The following is a 19816-nucleotide window of genomic DNA, read 5'->3' as shown; positions in this document are numbered from 1 at the left end:
TTCTCCTAATCAAAATTCGTACAACTGATAAAGCTCAGAATTTCCTAGCAGAGACTAGAAAAATGGCAGCCCTGGTGGAAGACAAGAAACAGCTAAACTGAATTTCACGGGGAATTGTAGCGGCAACACTTCACCATGTGAAAATACTAAAACATGTATACACACCATCGTCACACATCATTCAAAGTGAATTACGAAAGTGGGTGCACGACGCTATATTTATCGGCCAGTGAATGGAAAAAGCAAAATGTGTCGCTAGCCTCTAGCAAGGAGAGTATTTTAGTTGCCCGCCTCCGATCATTTTGATTTTTGGATATGTCATAGAGGACCGAAAAATAAAAAATACGTGTTTTTTTATTTTTCCCCGGTTTCATATCTGGGGGGTGAAAACTGCGTTCAAAGTTAGGGTTGAAAAATAATTTTTGTGGAATATCTCGAGAACTATTAGAGATAGGGGAATAGTGTCAATGGACGAATTTTGTGTCTTTGAATGCGAAATATGACTGACTCACCAGATTTTCAAAAATCCACAAAAACAAATTTTCAACCCTAACTTTGAACACAGTTTTCAGCCCCCAAATATGAAAACAGGGAAAAATAAAAAAACACGTATTTCTTATTTCTCGGTCCTCTATAACATATCCAAAAATCAAAATGATCGGAGGCGGACACCTAAAATACTCTCCTTGTAAGACTCCTGTATCGTGTTACCCAGACATGTATTAAATTTAACAACTCATTTACATCCAGCAACGCTGCCCGAGAAAATTAAAGGAGACGAGCGTCGCTGACGAAGCTAACGCAACTCTATCTGGAAATCTAATTTCAGCGTGATTGCGGAGAGATCGAATCTAATCGCTCGATACCAGCGCGCGTTTGCGAAAGAAGAAGTTACGCTCTCCCACAGTGATTGCCGGCGAATGGAAGTGAATATTTCATTATCGAGGCTCCAACCAACGCGACGATGTGGTAGCAGCCACCTTGCTGCGAACTTTCTGCTTCTGGGACGAGGACTTAAAAGGAGAGCGTGGTCGTCCTAAACTCGTGGGTGTACTACTGGTCGTCTCTGTTTCGATAAAGTCTGCGCCTCTGGGCGCAGAGTTTGCGCGGCGTGTCCCTCTTTATTTCAATGTGTTTATCCAACAGAAAACTCCTCGCGTTAAAAACCATGCAAGCACGGCGAATTTTTCTACGAAACGATCGTCTCATTTGCCACACCGTAATTCCGCGGCGTCATCGATTTCCGCTGGAATGAATAAGACACACGCGAGGTACACCTACGGAAATGACACTTGCGTGGCGTTGCAGAGCTTCTTCCGTCAGCGGAATTAAAAGTTCTCTCTTTTAGGAACAACGGGCACGTGTGAGTCAAACGAGGAAACGACTTTGAATGAGGATGATTCAGGCCCGCGAATCGTTCGGTACACGGATTTTTTTGGTTACGTAGGCCAAGGCTTATTAGCTAAACAATTTTTGGAAACCAACGGGACCAATTAGTGATAGAATACGCGCACAGCTTTCACTTACTTAAGGGGTTACGCCACCCTGAGGCGCTCGAAACAGCGCTAAACTAGAGGAATTTTTTTTACTGATACTATGAGGTTGAAAATTATTTATTTTCTTCTTATGGGTGGAGCATGTATTAGTGCATATATTGTATAAATACTGTACAAAAATGTTAAAAAATGACCGAGTTATTTGTTCTCCCGCGAAGCTCGTCCGCCGTTACACGCGTGACTAACCTAACAAATTATAACGAACATGTTCGTCTGAAATCAAAAACCCGATGATTTTCGTGTTCCTTAATAAAATACCTACGATGTAGCATAGGGATTTGAGAAAAAAAAATTATTGCATAAATGAGAGCAAAGTAAAAAAAATTATACGTTTTTCACATGAAAAAACGAATTTAAACTATTAATTATATACGAATGGGGTATAGGATGGAAAAACTGATATGCTACATCGTAGATAATACCATTAGGAATATGCGTGCCAAGTTTGAACTCAATCGGACAAATAGTTTTGGAGATATTTGATAGGTCATCTTTGAAAATGTAGTTTCGAGAAAAACGCAAAAGAAGAGAAGTAGAATGACTTAAATTATTCTTAAAACTTCACGTAATAAGAAAATGCAAAGAAAAAAAAATCGTGTTTTCAAAACTTTCAGGGTGGCGTAACCCCTTAAGGGGTTACCTACCCCTTAAACAGCTTCCGGGAAATCAGTTGTAATTTTGCAATAACTAAATACTTTTATACCAAAACATAATATAGTAACCTGTTGAAGTGCCCCTCATCTGAATACAAAAACCATTGCATAAAAATATGCATGTAATTTCTGAAATAAATTCCCAAAGAATCGATTCTTTTTCTACCTCGTGAGGGGTCATGCTCAGTCAGGAGGCCGAAAAAAGGGTGGTCTTTGGAAATTTTTTACTCAAAAGCTGTAACACATTTCTGAAAAAATCTTTTTTCCTTTTAAAGATTGCATCTAGTACCGTGCATCGTAATTTTTTTATTTAAAAATATTTATCTATAACTAAGTTATTGTCCATCACTCGAAGGTTCTCTAAAAATAAAGGCTTCTGCGGTGACCACTGCTGCTCGAAAGTCGATCACCTAAAATAAAAAATTCAAAGGAATTTACTTATTATATTATATTGTCTAGTATTTGAACGAAGGATTTTTTTATCCGATGCTTAGTTTTTTTTTTAATTGACGAAAATCAGGCACGATTTATGATAAAAATTTAAACTTTTACTTTAAACATCAGCCATTTTTTCCCAAATCAATATTTCGAAAAATCCTTCGTTCAAATACTAGATAATATAATAAGTAAATTCTTTTGAATTTTTTTATTTTAGATCAGCAGTGGTCACCGCAGAAGCCTTTTTTTTAGGGAACCTTCGAGTGATGGACAATAACTTAGTTATAGATAAATATTTTTAAATAAAAAAATTACGATGCACGGTACTAGATGCAATCCTTAAGAGGAAAAAGATTTTTTAAGAAATGTGTTATAGCTTTTGAGTAAAAAATTTCCAAAGACCACCCTTTTTCGGCCTCCTGGCTGAGCATGACCCCTTAATCAAGAGAATCGTTATAACAGCATGGAAAAATCTAGGGAAACACAGTCCAACAAAATGAAACTTTTTTTCTGTTCCGCAATATCTACTGGGTGGCTCTTGTAGAGTTTTTCGCCCTGAACACGAATCCGCAAGCAGAATTGCTCTATCGCCCTCGATTTTTTGAAAAAATCATGTTGAACAGGGAAATCGGTGTAATGAAATTTATATACAATCAGCTTCCGTATATCTATTTCGGGAGTCTGATACGCAGTGGAATAGTAAACAGTACCTATGCGTAACACGTCAACGCGTTACGTTATACCTATTTCTCAGAATTCCCTGTGTCATCGCGTTACGCGTCATCTTCTTAAAATCGATGAACAAACTTGTCTTTGATCAATAGCGCACCCAGTGATTCGTGTTTTATGATACAGATTTGAACCCTTTCACGGATATTTTATGTACAATTTCAAAGGGAAACTATGGTTTTGTATAAGATTGTTATCCACTTGAAGGTTGCGAAATCATTCCTCGTCAATTTATCGAAAATTCACCAAAATTATATACCTACGCAATTTAACTGTTAACACTTTCACTGGTTCTTTTCTGTAGCCGCTGGTTTATTTATAGTATAATTAAAAAATTACAACCCCTATTTACAGAGGCGGATTAAGGTCGGTTGAGGCCCCGGGCGCAAAAGAAAATATTGGGCCCCTTACAAAAAAGGGAAAAACAGGAAAAATAAAATCACGTCGACCATATTTTTAAACACATAAACAGATTATGTACTCATAATGCCCTCCTTAGCAATAGTTACTTCAAAATTGCGCAGCGTTGCACAGTCTTATACTTTTCTCGATTACAATTTTACGATCTGCTTACAATATGAAATCAAATTTGGTGTCATTAAAAAACAGTGGAAAGTTGGTTTCTGTGGGGCCCCTCAGACACTAGGGCCCCGGGCGCGCGCCCGCCGTTAAATCCGCCTCTGCCTATTTATTCGATGTGATTGTAAGTGTCTTAAGGAACCAATGAATACTTTAGAAATTTCGAAGATATTCATGACCGGAATAAAATATCCAATTTCTGATGATCCCTATGAAGGAAGGCTTTTGAGGTTCCAGGGACCGTCAAGCACCCACTTCCTGATCAGTTTAGGTATCCAATAAGTTTATCATGATGCAAACTTATTGCAAAAGTGACTAAATGATTATTAAGTATTTTTAAACTTATACGTGAAATTTGATAACTCACAGTGAAACGTGTTTTGATAAAAAAAAATATCAAAGTAAAACGCAAAGTGAGTAAGTAACTACTTCACTTTGTTTTCTCTTTAATTTTTAACTACCCTTCCAGCGTGTAAATTGTGATAAATAATAATTACTCATAACAAAGACATCAACCCTACGAAATTACAATTATAATCCCAAAAGCCCAGTTGCACCCACCGCGTGCCACTTCACCCTCAGTAAAATGCCGTTCCCTTCTCTACATTCTAATCAAACACCAGCCATCAGGCTTTAAAAACCCCATGATTTTCCTTTTGTACGCGTAAATACGCCCCAATCGAAACCTACTGAAAACGAGCACACGACAGAGTTGAATAGAACCCAACAAGTAATCCCAGTGTCGAAGAACTCCTCGCTCCAGAAAGTGAGTATCGATGGGACAGCATCGCCCACGAATGACTCGCCGCTCAGGATCATCTTAGTCCCACGGACATGGCAAGAAAATAATTACACTCACCAGCCTCGGCCGTCTTTATCCCTGTGCACCGACACCGCGAACCCAAACATAGATCTCGTCTGGTTCCTGTAGACCGTGTAGTGTTTCGTGTCGACGTTGAACGCGTCAGAGTACCAGGGCGGCGAGCCGACGAGGATCAGGCCTGCGAGGCCCGCCAATAACTTCGCGAACCACATTTTTCCACGTCTTGCCGCTGGTCCCCGCGTTCGGACGCTTTCATGCACCGCTTGCGATCTGAACTGTCACACGCGACCGCGATCGAGATCGGTGGCGGGCGGAGGGCGCGGTGAATCGTCGCGATCGACGGTGGTAGATGGTCAGGGTGACGGTAGCAGCTGCACCGCGGACGACATGTGGCCTCTGCTTAAACTCAATGACCCTCGGAACACTGCGAAACAGACGCGACTCCGTAAACGACCGACGAGTGGAAGTGGGGCGGGCAAAGAGCCGGAGACGTCTGCTTGAAAGACGGTCGCGGACAGACTGAGTAGAAGTCCGTTCTTTCGGTTACTCTTCACTCTCTTGACTCACGAGGGCTGCGACTCCCACCCACCGCACGCGGTACCGAAGTTGCGCGCTGCTACGGCGTGCCTGCCTACCGCAACTGCGGCCCGATTCTGCTCCGCCCCGCGTGCCCCCGCCGATTTTTCCGCTGCTCTTCTTAATTGCTGGATATCGCGCAGCGTTTTTACCAAGGGAAACGGCGGGAAAGGAAGGGAAAAGTCTTAGTTTCTTTCCGCTCCGATTCTTGTACGGTAGGGTGGCTCTTATTTTCGTTTTGTGAATTTTCTGCGCGGCATTGCTCAGGATAGGTTCAAATAATAAAGAAAAAATCTGTGCAAAGTTTGAGCCCCATCGGATAAAGGGAAAAGGTACCCCTGGGCCTTCGAACATTTAAATAATTGTTTGACAAAGTCGATTTTATGTAATATTCTCCAAGGTATTGATTTCATGAAAAAGTATGTCAAACAAAAGTTGTAGATCCAGGCAAGGAGCTTCATTTATGTTGTATTACTTTTTCTCGTGCGACAAAGGGTTTTCGAGAAAAGTCCAAAAAAGTGGGGGGAAAACTTTTTTTTAAATTTTGATAGTGTAAATCCTTCTCGAACACTTTATATCTTCGATATTTTTGCGAATTTCGGTCCCAAATTTTCAGGAAACATTCCTGACATATCAAACACTGAAAATATGGAAAATAACATTTTTATCTTTTTGTCATATCTCGGTAAATGCGCCCCTCCCCTCAATGTTTTAAATATAGTCCTAGAAAATAAAAATTACAATTTTTTCAGCTTCGTAAATGAAAAGTGATCGAGAAGGATTTAAACTGTCAGAATTTGAAAAGAAAAAGTTTTTTTTCCAATTTTTCACAACAAAGTTTTTGTTTGACATATTTTTTTATTTAATCAATAACTTGGAGGATATTATATAAAATCGAATTTGTGATGTGTTAAATAATTATTTAAATTATTCAAGAACCCAGGTGCACCTTTTCCCGTTATCCAATCGGGTTCAAACTTAACACAGATTTTTTTTTAACTTTTCTGGGTGGTGCCGGGAAGAAAATCTTGAAATAAATTTCACCACGAGTAAATAAGAGCCACCCTACTGTACACGTATTAATATATTCCTTGATGATATCCTTTGACATTCCGGAGTATTTATGAAGGTAATACTTCTATTCCTGAGGACTCTAATACTCTAGTTATGAGTCACTGTGTTCTAATTTCTGTTTTCGTACATTGAAATCGATGCAACCCGTAATTTCTTTGAACGGAATAAAAGCTGCAACATTCGTAGGCGGACTTTCGTCAGAGCTTTCTTTATCTTCATTCAGAGCATTTTGTCTTCTCAAGCTCCTCCATCGAAATGGTGTGACCTGACTTAATGTTGCCGGTACTGCTAGACACTACTGTGGCCCGATGGAAAGAAGACGGTTGAAGTGTCACAGGGGCAAGAGGGGCTCTTCGCTCGCATTGGCTCCCGCCGGCCGTGTCCCGTTCGCTTACTTTGTATTCGTCGACGTTGCCGCGTCGGCCAATAGGGATACACCATTCGGGCCTGATATTCGGACCGCAGAGTTCCTCGACCGACTTCTTCCCATCGGGGCACGGTAACTTTTCATTGTTCCAACTTTTATTTGTAGTATGTTTCAATTCACAACATTGCTTCGCACTATGTGCATCTCCAGACTCTACGGAACTATTATCGTCGAAGGTAAGTTTCTTATGGTGATCGGTTCCTCATCGCTAGGTCCGCCAAACTCTAAAATATCTATTCTTGTCAATGCTGCGGCTGAACCACGTTTCAGCTGTGGTTCTTGGATCAACTCGAGTTTCGTTCACATGCACATGATCGTCGATTTTAAACCAGAGTCATCCTCGGATAAAATCTTTGGTTGTTTCAATACAGTTCTTACTGGCGTCTGATCCGAGTTTATAAAGGTACGTCCACACGACGACACATTTGTGTCTAGATCAAGTGTCTTTTGGGTCTAGCTAGAGCTAGTTGCAGTGTCTTCAGTCTAGCTCCAGCTGCTACTCCCATGACGATAGGTCGAATTCAATGCCACGGACTGCCAGTTTCCAATCTTCCGGAAATTTTTTTGAGTGTCGCATACACTTGATCTAGACACAAAACTGTCGTCGTGTAGACGTACCTACTGTCTAACTGAGCTTCTACTGTTTTACACATCTGACTTATTTTTGTGACAGATAATGGCTTTCTCATCCTCATTTGTTTTTGGCAATTGAGGACCTTGCGCCAAGAGGAATGCAGCTCCATCTTTAGCAACTTCGAGTAAATTAGAAATAACTGTTTATAAAATTATTGCTTTGACGTTAAAAAGAGAACACTAGTCGAAAAATATATTTTTTCACACAATAAGTAGTAGTTATTGAGTTGATGAATTTTTATTTCTGCTTTTGGCGAAGAGATATTCTATAATAAAAATATTAATATTAATATTTCTATGTTTATTTATTTGCAATAAATCGAATTTGCACCCAACGTGCACCAAACGATGTAGAATCTTTTTACGTATATTACACGTCATAACTCAGAAACAGTAAAAAATGGAGCTGCACCCGTCTTGCTGCGAGATGCTCAATTGTATTTTTTGTAATAGACTTAATCTCTCTTTCCTCAACGCTTGGCGGATGTATATTTGTTATCATTGGGACCGACTGATCGAGATCTCCGTATTTTGTATTCTTTGCTGGGACTATTTTCGTTTTTGTTTAACATATCATTTAGAACGTTATTACTCACAATCTCAAGTTCTTCCGTACCATCATCGTTTACTCGCTTCTGTGCCCTTCTCCTTTTCTTCTTCGCGAAGTACGCTCTAATCGAATTTTATTTCGTGGAGTGGATCTTCTCCTTGACATCAAATATCAATTTTAAAACGATACAGTTTCAATACGGCTATTTTCTGTGTAATCGCTAGCTTTTTTATTATCAATTATTGATGCATTGTGCTCTTTGTCATTAAGCTCTTCAACAGAAAATTTCGGAGCACCTACCACTTTGTCTGCTCGCACTTTTTACTCTTGAAGGTGACATACATGCACTAATATAACCAGGTATGCTTTCAGCAGTTACTCTACCAAACAATAACACGTGGGGTAATCCTATTGGAACCTTAAATTTATACTCTTCAGAAGCAATAGCCTGCTCCTCATTCTCTTGGTTTCTTTTGAATTTTTTTCTTCGTATGTAACAGAATTTTAATTTTTTTCTGGAATCCTTTATCGAATTCTTTGAAAGCATTTTCTTCATTAATCTTCGCTGTAGCACTTGGAACTCACTGGAAGGGGGGGGGGGGGAGCGGTAATGTCAACATACTGTCTATATATATTTTCTTAGACGCCGCAGTAGCTCTAACACAGCTACTCGTGCCAGTGGTAAGAAGAAGAGGCGTAGGGGATCTCTTCTTCTTACCACTGGCACGCCGGTACTGTGTCGTCACGGAACTGATAAGTGTGCCCAGACCTTAAGATGTCTCAATAGGAGAAGAGAGGTTATGATGAACGACTCCCACCACAGAAGCAGGATCTTTCTTGGCTGTACTTCCGAAAATCGGTCAAACCCGATTGGGCTGAAATTTTGAAAATAGCTTCATTTTGCATAAAAATCCTTCTCGCAAACGTTATTTTTATGCAAAATGAAGCTATTTTCAAAATTTCAGCCCAATCGGGTTTGACCGGTTTGCGGAAGTATCGCCTTTTGCTTCGCTTCTTCTACCATTTTACTTCTGTTGCGTTCTGCTTTCCATCTCACATTCTTGTGTAAGACCCCCTATTATGCCCACTGTCATTCAAATAGAGATCAACAGTGCCGATATCCGGCAATCGACTACAGCGCAGACCATGGGCCGCATGGACAGTGCGAAGCTAGACTTATGGACGCAGGGTTAAAGCAAAACTGCAGAGCTGGGCAAAAGACGGAAGGAGAATCACAGACTAGGTATAGGATAGACCTATCACGCAATGTAATTTTGCGTTACACGCTCGGGAGGCTCGCGAGACCCCTTACCATTTTCGTGTCGCGTGCTACGTTACCGGTGGAGTCTCGAAACAGATTGTAACGCTACCCGTGGTAGGAATTAGAATTCACCACGGGTAAAACTAGGTCATTCGAAACCCGCGATTTACAAATGATTCTGTTAGAGTAACAATTTAAACACCGTTTTATAGGATCACAACAAAACAAGAGCACATACGCCTCTTAACCTTGCTGTCCTACACCGGTTTATTTAACGCAAAACAGATTTATTTAACATATAAATTTATATAAACAACAACATTATTTGGGGAAGACATGCTTTCATGATGTAACGTGGAATACCTCGCCAAGGACGTACAGAGTTCAAAACCATTGAAGACATCGACGAAATGAAATAAATCATGCAAAATCATCTAAGAAATGCATGAAATAGAATGAATCATAAAAACCCATCGTAGAGATGCATAAAAGAGACGAGAGAATGGAAACATCGGTAAGATGCATGACAGGGAAATACCTACCTGAAAGAGAATAAAATTCTGATTAAATATCTAGACCGAACCAAACTCACTCAATGTAAATTTGGCTCGATCTGGACTCTTAAACTAGATCGTAGGCTTCAGCTTGATAACGATTTGCAAGACGCAATGCATTGGAAAATGTCACCAAGTCCAGCCACACCAACGCGGAGGTACCTACGAAAGTGACCCATTTCTACGAAATATTTCTGGTTCATATTCGACCAATGCATTTTTCGGTAGCGCGAGATACCGAATTCGCTGTTACAATACACACGTTCTCAACCATTCTCATGCAAACGCATCTTTCACATTTGGATTCACATTATCTACGCATAATGAATGGAATACAGCGCGCCTACTGGCCATCGCAGGTATCATACATTTTAAATTCCCTGAAATGAAACTGTAATGAATCATATGGAAGTGGTTCCAGGTACAGTGAGCAACGTAATAGCGAGCAACATGAGTGATACACGAGTTGGGAAAAAGGAAAAATATCAGCATATACAAGTATTTATTCGCGTTCGGTAAGCACTTAATTATTCAGTGAAGTTAAATATATTAATGTTGAGCAATGCTTACCGCAATGAATTTTGTTAAGCATTTTTACCATAATAAGTAAGGGTAATCACATAATTTTTACGAAACACTTACACAGAGTGGTCATACCAATGATGTTACTTATTCCAATTGAATTTCCAGTGAATTGAAAACGAAAGTAACTACATTATCGACAAAAGTATTTAAAAATTTCGAAACCAAACCAAGGTTTTTAGCAAACTAGTTGCGTACCTTGATTACCTAAATTAAAAAAAAAAGTTTATCCCATAATTGTCCCATAGCTTTTTTTTAGAAAATTATTACCGTATAAAATACTTTTTACACTGACTGCATTAGACTTGAGAATGAGAGGTTCCGTGTGTTTGAATTTCCATTAGCGCTTATGCTCTTTATATATATTATTTTAAATGCGATTTCTTTAACAATTATTATTATTTATCAATATCACAGAAGTTTCTTAGAGGTTGCTACGCATTATTAATTTACGTAAACATTATTTTGCTAAAGAAGGAAAAAGTTAAATCCAGACACTCATTTGAAATTAGAGGATTACTACACGTTACATGAATTGCGTGATATCAGTTTTATTTTAAAAACAAGATGGCTTGACGCACTTAGAGGTCAAGTTGTAAATTGTGTTTTCTCCTACGCTATTTCTATATTGTATATATGCTCGTGATATAGACGTTTGGCAGCTTGATCCTTGACCTTCGCATAACGGCGGACAGGTCACCGGAGATCCGTGCGTTGTCGACTGTTTACATTCGTAGCGGTAACGCCGCGATTGTCTTACAGTTGGAAGCAAATCGGCGTGTGTATATTACGGGTCACGAGCGACTCGGCCATCGGCTTTTACGGTCCGCCATGCGAGGGTTAAACAGATTGCTACCACATCTTCTATATTTGCTTCAAGTACCCTGCTGAAGTCCTTTTTCCAAAATCTGAATTTGCTACTGTTCTGTTTGTCAGTCAGTCGCAATTTATGAACTATGACTCCATTTTCTTTTGTAAAAATCGCAACAAGATTTTCAGTAGATAACTACTCTCTGCATAGACTTAAAATTGTTTCTTGTATGATGGAGCGCAATACAAAATATAACAGAAGCATAAATTATTATTCGCTGAAAAATTGCTAACATAATTTATGTTTTGATACTACTCTAACAAAAATATTCATAATTCGAAAAATGGCCGTAAAGTGCTCGTATTATTCTGCACAAAACTGTTTCGCATGCTCAACCAATTACAGTCATAATACTACTTGTTGCACAGCCTCGTCTCTATTGCAAAGACGCATTCAAAGACCTCTAGCATTATGACATATGAATTTCTATGCTATGTATTGCTTAGAAAGCAATTGCTTAAAGAGAAAAGGAATAGCTTATTTTCATATGAATAAAAATCATAAGGAATTGTTAGCTTTGCTAGACCATATAGTGACTCGCAATAATATTCGGACACTTTTTAAAATCGCATAACTTTTTTAGAATTGATCCAAACAACTTGAGTTTTTTTCAGAAGCTAGAAGGATTAGTTTGCTAACTGACGCGTTTCGTCGTTTTGAAAAAAAAATGTATTTGGTTGGAATAGCGAAAAGAATAGTAAAGGTCGATTTTTAAACTTTTTTTGTGAGCTTGTAATGAAAATTCAATTCTAGGCCCATACAGTTACAGTTTTTTTTTTTTAGAATCTTATAGAGAATATCAAATTGGATTTTAATACTACCAGATCTATCTACTTTATTCTGAAACAAGAATTTTTTTTATTAAAGTATATGTTGAAATTGCTAAATGTTATATGATCCTAATACAAAACATTATTGCTGGTAATATTTTAAGACTCTTATATCGTTATAAATTTCTTTACTCTTCGTAGGCCCCTAAATAAGATCGAAATAAAAAGAAAATCCAAAAATGTAATAGAAACACCACCCAATGGTAAAGAAGTGATAGTACATGAAAGACAACCAGATAAAGTTTCAAAGAAATTTAAATTCGATAGTGTATTCGGGCCTTCTTCGAAGCAGGTACACGTACTTTTTACTATACATAAATGTTTATACAAAATCTTCGTTACATATGTATGTTTTAATTGATAGATCGACGTTTATAATGCTGTCGTTAGTCCATTATTGCAACAAGTTTTGGATGGATATAATTGTACAGTGTTTGCATATGGGCAAACAGGTACAGGAAAAACTTTCACAATGGAAGGAATCAACAAGAATCCAACTTTGCATTGGCAAACTGTAAGATACTTATTTATACAATCGAGTACCTTTGTCGATATAAAAACTACGCGAATGAAATTATTAAGAATTATTATGCAGTAGGACTGTTATGTTAAATGAATTTCTTCCTAACGAATCTAACATCACAATAAACAAATTGCAGTATTTAAAAAGATGTTACATACTGTATATTCCCAACTAACAAAGTGTTTCTTATGAACATTTTTTTCTTTATTTTACTGGGCATTCAAGATAAATAATAATGACATGCCACGTCTTTACTATATTCTTTGCGTCAGTGAAAAATAAATGCAGCACATATAATAAGTGTCTGTATTTACCGATTACACCAGACATAAAATAAAGAAAAATAAATGCATGCATATGATATAAAATAAGATACAGAACAAAGCATTACTAAGATTGATCTGGAACAATATACTATATAGGATTCGTCTGCTGGAATGATTCCACGTTCTTTAAGCCATTTATTCGATAAATTGGAATTAATAGAATCACAGGAGTACACAGTCAGAGTCAGTTTTCTAGAACTCTACAATGAAGAATTATTTGATCTTCTGTCAACTAATGACGATGCATCTAAAATAAGGTATATCAGAAGAAATTATATAAATTATACATATATATATCTGCGTATTTTCTTAATCGAACAGTTTGCTCGAACAAGCTTGTATAAAATATGCGAAAATAAATACTGGTTGAGCAGATTATACGAGGATGCCTCGAAGAAAGGAGCGATAATCATTCACGGGTTGGAAGAAGTGACGATACATAATAAAAGCGAGGTTTCTAAACTTCTTGAAAAGGGGTCGGAAAGAAGACAAACTGCTGCAACGTTGCTGAATGCTCACTCGAGGTTATTATCATAATACTAAATTTATCATTTTATCCGTATAAATTATTATTAATAATGCGAAAATGATTACCAGCCGATCCCATACACTATTCTCAATCACTGTGCATATGAAAGAGCATACCATCGAGGGTGAAGAAGTTTTGAGAACGGGGAAACTGAACTTGGTCGATCTAGCAGGCAGTGAAAACGTTGGGCGATCCGGTGCTATTGACAAACGAGCAAGAGAAGCCGGTAGCGTTAATCAGTCTCTGTTAGCCCTTGGCAGAGTTATAACAGCTCTCCTTGAAAGAGCACCTCACATTCCGTATAGGTACTAGAAACATTTCACTTTTGCATTGCGAAGCAGAGGAATACTCTGTTTTATTTCCTTATCTCTTACATCCCGCAGAGAATCCAAACTTACGAGACTGCTGCAAGAGTCGCTAGGTGGTCGTACAAAAACCTCGATCATCGCTACTGTATCCCCTGGCAGTATTAACCTTGAAGAGACGCTGTCGACATTAGATTACGCACATCGCGCAAAACACGTTACTAATCGTCCAGAAATAAATCAGAAGCTTACAAAGACAGAATTTCTTAATCAATATACGGAAGAAATTGAACGACTGCGAAAAGATTTATTGACAGCGCGTGAAAAGAGTGGCGTTTATCTTGCAGACGAAAATTACAATGAAATGCAGGCGACAATTTCGCAGCAGACTAAAGAAATAGAAGAGAAGATTAATCATATAAAAGCACTGGAAGAGACGATGCAAGAGCGAGAGGTACATTTCTTGTTAATTATTCTCATCGGTGTGACTGTTTAGTAATTTTACTGTCATTGGTTTTAGAAAATACTTGCGGAACTTGAACTAGAAAATATTGCTCAAAGGGAAGAGTTGCGCGAGGCTAAGGCGAAACTAGATACTACTACCGATGCTCTAAAGTCAATAAATTATCGATTAAGAGTGACGTCGCAAGAGCGTGATGAACAGAAGTACCTAGTAGAGAAGCATGTTTCTACAGAGAAAGTTTTATTGGCTCATGGTCGTACCCTGTTAAATGTTGCAGATACAGCAATTACAGATTCCCTGAAATTGCATGAAAAAATTGACCGCAAAACGTAAGATAACTGTATATGTACACGATCAGATTCTTTGTCCAGGCATTGATTATTATTAGGCTACCCTCTTCTGTTACTTCTCTGGATAACCTGGAGAGTTTGTCTAAATAATCAAACAGTGATATTAGTTTTTAAGTCGATACTATATAAAGTTCGCGAATATCTTCTTTGAATAGTGATCCGACGTTACGTCAGGCGTGCAAAAGCTTCGCATCAGATGTCCGAGGGTAGCTGACATAGCTAGCATCGGGATATCGTAGTGTGTGCAATAGATACAACGATTCGAGGCATATTCAACTAACTACTATATTCTTTAGTATATTCTCAGGCTCCGATGAAATCTAGAATTACGATACTAATGTAACGTTGGAATTCTCTTCGTTTGGAATACGTATTACGTATTATCGATTTATGGGACTGACGTGCGGTCTCCCTTAAGGGGGGAGCCTGGTGTAACTAAATGAAAATCGAGGCATTTTTCGGGAATTTTTTTTAAAGAAAGTATTTGATAAATCTTTCTGAAACTTTCAGGATATTGTATTAACAGGTTAAGGTATATAACAAAAAAATTTTATTAAAAAAGAGCGGCAAATAACAAAGTTATGCCCGGTCCGTTGGCGACGCAATTATTGCACTGCGGGCAACGTAGCGTCTTTTGGTTTCATCTGAAACCAAAAATCGAACAATTTTCTTTTCGTTTATGAGTGTACGCACAGAATGAAGAAATTTGAAACTTAAAAGATGCAAAATGAACAAATGTCGGCCTCTTGAATAAAAAGATCACTGTTTCCAACGAAATTTTGCCTTAAATGTCTAAAAAAAAGTTATTTATTTAAACAATATCATTATACTAATAACTTAGTACTATGAAGACAATGTTCACAAATATCCGTGCACAAGGCCAAGTCGATTGGTTGAATATTTTTTTAGGTACATTGCCCGCAAAGTATAACTGTCGTTTCGAGAAAAACACATTTCAAGTTTTGTGGTAGCCTGGCGCTCCGTAGCAAAATCGGCTATATCCGCTTTAATTTTTCGAATTTCGTTTTGCTGCTTTGGGAGCATATTATCGTGATGTTTAACTATTGATTTATGCAAAAAAAAATCGATTTCTTCGATCCGCTACACCAGGCTCCCCCCTTAAGCCGCGTATTCACCAGCGCATTCGCCCCGAATGTGCATTCCGCGCACCGATTTTTTGCTCGGCCGGTGTTCGGCGCGTGTTCGGGGCGCGGCGCGCGTTCAGCGTGCATTCGGGTGCGAACAATACCATGAAATGGACGCCGCGAATTTCACTCAACCCTGAACGCGCGCCGAATGCACGCTGAACGCGCGCCAAATGCACGTTGAACGCGCGCGCCTAATGCACGCTGGACGCGCGCTGAGCTCCGAACGAGCAAAAAATCGGTGCGCGCCGAATGCACATTCGGGGCGAATGCGCAGGTGGGTACGCGGCTTTAATTTAGAGATAGTAATCGTACATTCATAGAGTGAACTCAAAAATACTACTTTTTATAGCAAATCAGAAGAAACGTTTAAAGTTATTGAAGAACAGTTCAAACGTAATTTTCGTGAGTGCAAGCAAGGCATTGAAAAAGAGATTTCTTCACACGGAGAAGCATTGAAGCAGTTTTGCGGATCCATGAAAAATGATATCGGTAATATAATCTAGCATAAAATATAAATTCTTACCAATATTGATTTACATTTCTGTCACCGTTAGGTGCACTTGCGAGCCAAAGGGAGTGCGCGAGTATTGGCACTGGGATGCCACAAATGCCAAATAATCTTGATGATAAATATTCAATAATGGCAAATAATTTAACAAAAAGTATACGTGAATGTGTATGTGCATAATATAATATGAAATCTGCAAAAATAATTTTTCATTCTTATGCCGCTTTAAATATTAATTATGTCTCGAAATATTCCAGTATCAAAGGTATCAAAATTCGATAAAACGCGAAACCGAAAGCATCTATGGCACAATGAAACAGAAAGATGAAATGTTGAACACTATGCATATGAAATTGGCTCAAGATATCGACAATTTAATTAAAATTGGAGTAGCTAAGAACATGAATACTGTACGGAATAATTTGCATGAAAAATTAAAACACGCTTCAACTCGAATGACCGAAATGGTAGAATCTGCGCGTAAGCGTGAACTGGAAGCTTGCGACCGTATGAAAACCGACATTAATAAGATTAAAGTAGCCGCCGAAGAGCTTAGGGAAAAACAAGACTTCACACAAAAAGAACGTTTGTTTGCAAAGGTATGAATAAAGAAATTACTACTTATAATTTGAATATTGTATTGGTTTTTAGTATTACACATTTTTAACCCTCGTCAGACGGCACAATTTTACAACATTAACAAGGGGCAGAAGCACAATTGCACCGTAACATATTTTATATGAATATTCTCACTATCGGTATAACTTATACTATAAATTGATAACATTTAGACTCAACGAAAATCAATAAAAAAAATTCCCAAATTTTCTTTTATAATGTAAATTATCTATATTTTCACTTTTTTATAATAAAATAACATTGTCATTAAAAAAAAACGCATTCTTTTTTTCTTGCATTATCTTTATAAAAAATGTATAGGGGCGCCACACAGTGGTTCCAAAATGGGAAATTTTGGAAAAAAATTGGGTTCTCTATTTATTCTAATAGAAAATTTTGCGCTGATTCCGAATATATACCATATTCCTATACCTAAAATAAACGATTCATGTGTTTTTTGGCTAAAAACCATGAAAAATCACGTTTATTCACATATTTTGCGATATTGAGCAGTTTTCTTCTGCCTCCATGTAATTTTGTCCAATAGAAACGTATAGAATTAAAATATGGGTTTTTTTAAATTTTTTAAATTTATTTTTAACTGTCAATGTTCGTTTTTTGAACGGGTTTTGTACTTATACAATATTTAGACAATTTTGTCGAAACAAAATACGTAAAATGATCACTGATACTAACCTTGATCGTTTTAATTCTGCAATAAACATTTCGCCTCTTCACTCAAAGCAAGTTTCCTTATTTTTAACTCCGGTCGTAATTTTGATATAAATGGATCAGAAGAAATTAGTAACGTATGCATTATGTCCTCATTTGTTGCCTCTCGAGATGTGAAAAAACGTGATTTTTCATGGTTTTTGGCCAAAAAACACATGAATCGTTTATTTTAGGTATAGGAACATGGTATATATTCGGAATCAGCGCAAAATTTTCTATTGAAAGGCGACACCCACAGGAGGGATCGACGGTCAACAGTAGCAATTAGGTATTAACCTTTTTTTACGAAAAAAAAATTACAAAAACGTTTGCATAGGGTACAGACGGTGATGGACGGTGAAATTTTTTAATGGGAATTGTACCTCAAAATATGTACTTTCAAACCTTTCCAGTTTCGTTGCGGAGGTAGATGGAGGTACCTGAAAAAAATGGTGATTTCTAAAACGCCTCGGTATTCTTTGAGATATTGTTATATTCTGACAACAGTTTCAATTCTGCTTCTTTTTGCTCTACACTGTGTAAAAACGAGTAATAAAACTACTCCGGAAAAAACAGGTCCACTTAGCGATACGTAGAAATTTTGGCCGTACTTCTTTAGTGCGAGTTTTTCCGCACTTGTAATCGGTTTTAGAGGCTAAGTGAGAGGAAATGATCAATACATAACCGATGAAAAAACATACCAAAAAAAGCAATACGAAATTGTGACATGATTTTTTTACTTTTTTTCCGCCTCTGAACCACTGTGCGCCATTGTGCCTATGCCGCTGTTATCGATGCAACCCTCAACTCGACCCCTTATCTCGCAAGGGGGTTGAGATATTTTTCTGAAATTTGGTCTATATAATCTAGACGAAAAATTTAGAGATGTCACGAAACTTCAGCCGTCCCCGGCTTCTCGAAAAAAAGTTATCGCAATTTAAAAACGCAAAAGTTACAATTGTACCTATGCCGTCTGACGAGGGTTAACGCGCACTATTTTTTAGAAACTGGATGAAGTATCTGCTCAGTTCAAGCGCCTAACTGAGAGTGAAAGGAAACATTATGTTGCTACGACAAACGAATGTGATAATATTAATGAAATTTCTAAGAAAGTTAATGATCGCTCGACGCATGCTTCTGGCGTGATCCGTAAAATGAGGAATAACTTAAAGGAACAGACAGACAATGATTTGAAAAAAGTTGAAGCCACTGTTACAGTTGGAACAGAGAAGGTGACATCTACCCTTAATTTACTAATTTTAAGCGTTTCAAGCCTATTTTGCGGTAAGAAGAATTTGTCTACATATCAAAAGGTTCATGTTATGTTATGCTTCGATAATAGAATGAAGAGTTATCAAATAGGACCGAAAGGGAAGGGAAGATTCTGCTAGACGAATTGGACTCGCGTGTAAATACAAGCTACAGTGCATCGAAACAGTATCAGGATCTGATTAAATGCAATCTTAAAGAAATGCAACAGTCAATGGAGGTGGATAAGAATGAACAGCTTTCCGTAATCAATGTAAATTTAATGATACTTTAAACCTAATTATTAGTAACATTTGAAAGTATTTATGACTGAAATTTTATATTTATAGGACATGCGTGGCGCAATTGCAAATGTAAGCGAAGAACAAGTGACAGTCGTGAAAGATCAAGCAACGAAGACTTCTGATACTTTTCAGAAAATGTCTAGTGAATTCGAAAGTCGAATTGCAGAATCAAATGCATGGAGTAATAAGGTTGTTGAAAAATTAGATGCAACAGCGTCCGAAATTGACAAGTTTCTTGATGAAGATGTACAACGCGACGTACCGACAGGTATATGACATGCAAAGTAGAAAACAAAAGGAGGATAAGGTTACATCGTTGTGCTTATCTACTTTCAGGAACAACGCCTGCCAGAAAAGAATTTTCCTACCCTCGTGAATTTACGGTAACGTCTCCGCATGAACGAATTCTTCAGAGGTTTAGAGAAGTGAGACAACTCGTTGAAACAGCAGAAGTCGAAGTAGATGAATCATAACGTGTATCAATAGGATACATACTAATTGTAAGACAATAATTAAGTTAATTCTTTTATATATATATAATCGTTGTGTCACTGATTCATTATCACCCAGCCCAAATCGCTTACCCTAGAAATATGAAATTCAGAGAGTGTATTCCTTCTGCAACGTAGGTGCTGGAAAATAAGGG

The 19816-nt window shown here is 37.8% G+C and overlaps 2 protein-coding genes across 3 annotated transcripts in view; one reads left to right on the top strand and one right to left on the bottom strand.

Annotated features, from left to right (window-relative positions):
• Positions 1 to 5344, bottom strand: part of If (integrin subunit alpha inflated) — a 166077-nt gene extending 160733 nt beyond the window's left edge. For both annotated transcript variants that reach the window (XM_076822718.1, XM_076822719.1), the window contains exon 1: positions 4815 to 5344. In XM_076822718.1, coding sequence (XP_076678833.1) covers positions 4815 to 4990 — 176 coding nt within the window. In that variant the 5' untranslated portion in view covers positions 4991 to 5344. The remainder of the gene's footprint in view (positions 1 to 4814) is intronic.
• Positions 5345 to 10211: 4867 nt separating this feature from the next.
• Positions 10212 to 19677, top strand: LOC143374548 (kinesin-like protein Klp61F). Its single transcript, XM_076822748.1, has 15 exons — positions 10212 to 10368; positions 12278 to 12428; positions 12501 to 12650; positions 13082 to 13242; positions 13360 to 13509; positions 13583 to 13819; positions 13898 to 14273; positions 14340 to 14611; positions 16130 to 16269; positions 16335 to 16456; positions 16546 to 16887; positions 18622 to 18849; positions 18960 to 19139; positions 19216 to 19438; positions 19507 to 19677. Exons 1-15 carry the CDS (start codon positions 10250 to 10252, stop codon positions 19641 to 19643), a joined length of 2988 nt encoding a protein of 995 aa, XP_076678863.1. The 5' UTR covers positions 10212 to 10249; the 3' UTR covers positions 19644 to 19677.
• Positions 19678 to 19816: the final 139 nt, after the last annotated feature.

Source organism: Andrena cerasifolii, chromosome 11 (genome assembly GCF_050908995.1).
Source record: "Andrena cerasifolii isolate SP2316 chromosome 11, iyAndCera1_principal, whole genome shotgun sequence".
In the NCBI taxonomy this organism is placed as follows: Eukaryota; Metazoa; Arthropoda; class Insecta; order Hymenoptera; family Andrenidae; genus Andrena; species Andrena cerasifolii.
Note: the sequence above shows the minus strand (reverse complement) of the source record. Positions and strands in the feature narration are given on the sequence as shown.

Bases quoted from the DNA above. Each gene is read 5' to 3' on its own strand.
- LOC143374548 (XM_076822748.1), top strand. From the start codon at position 10,250: ATGAATCATATGGAAGTGGTTCCAGGTACAGTGAGCAACGTAATAGCG. The intron at 12,429-12,500 runs GTACACGTACTT...TTTAATTGATAG, and splicing joins TCGGGCCTTCTTCGAAGCAG to ATCGACGTTTATAATGCTGT. The intron at 12,651-13,081 runs GTAAGATACTTA...TATACTATATAG, and splicing joins CAACTTTGCATTGGCAAACT to GATTCGTCTGCTGGAATGAT.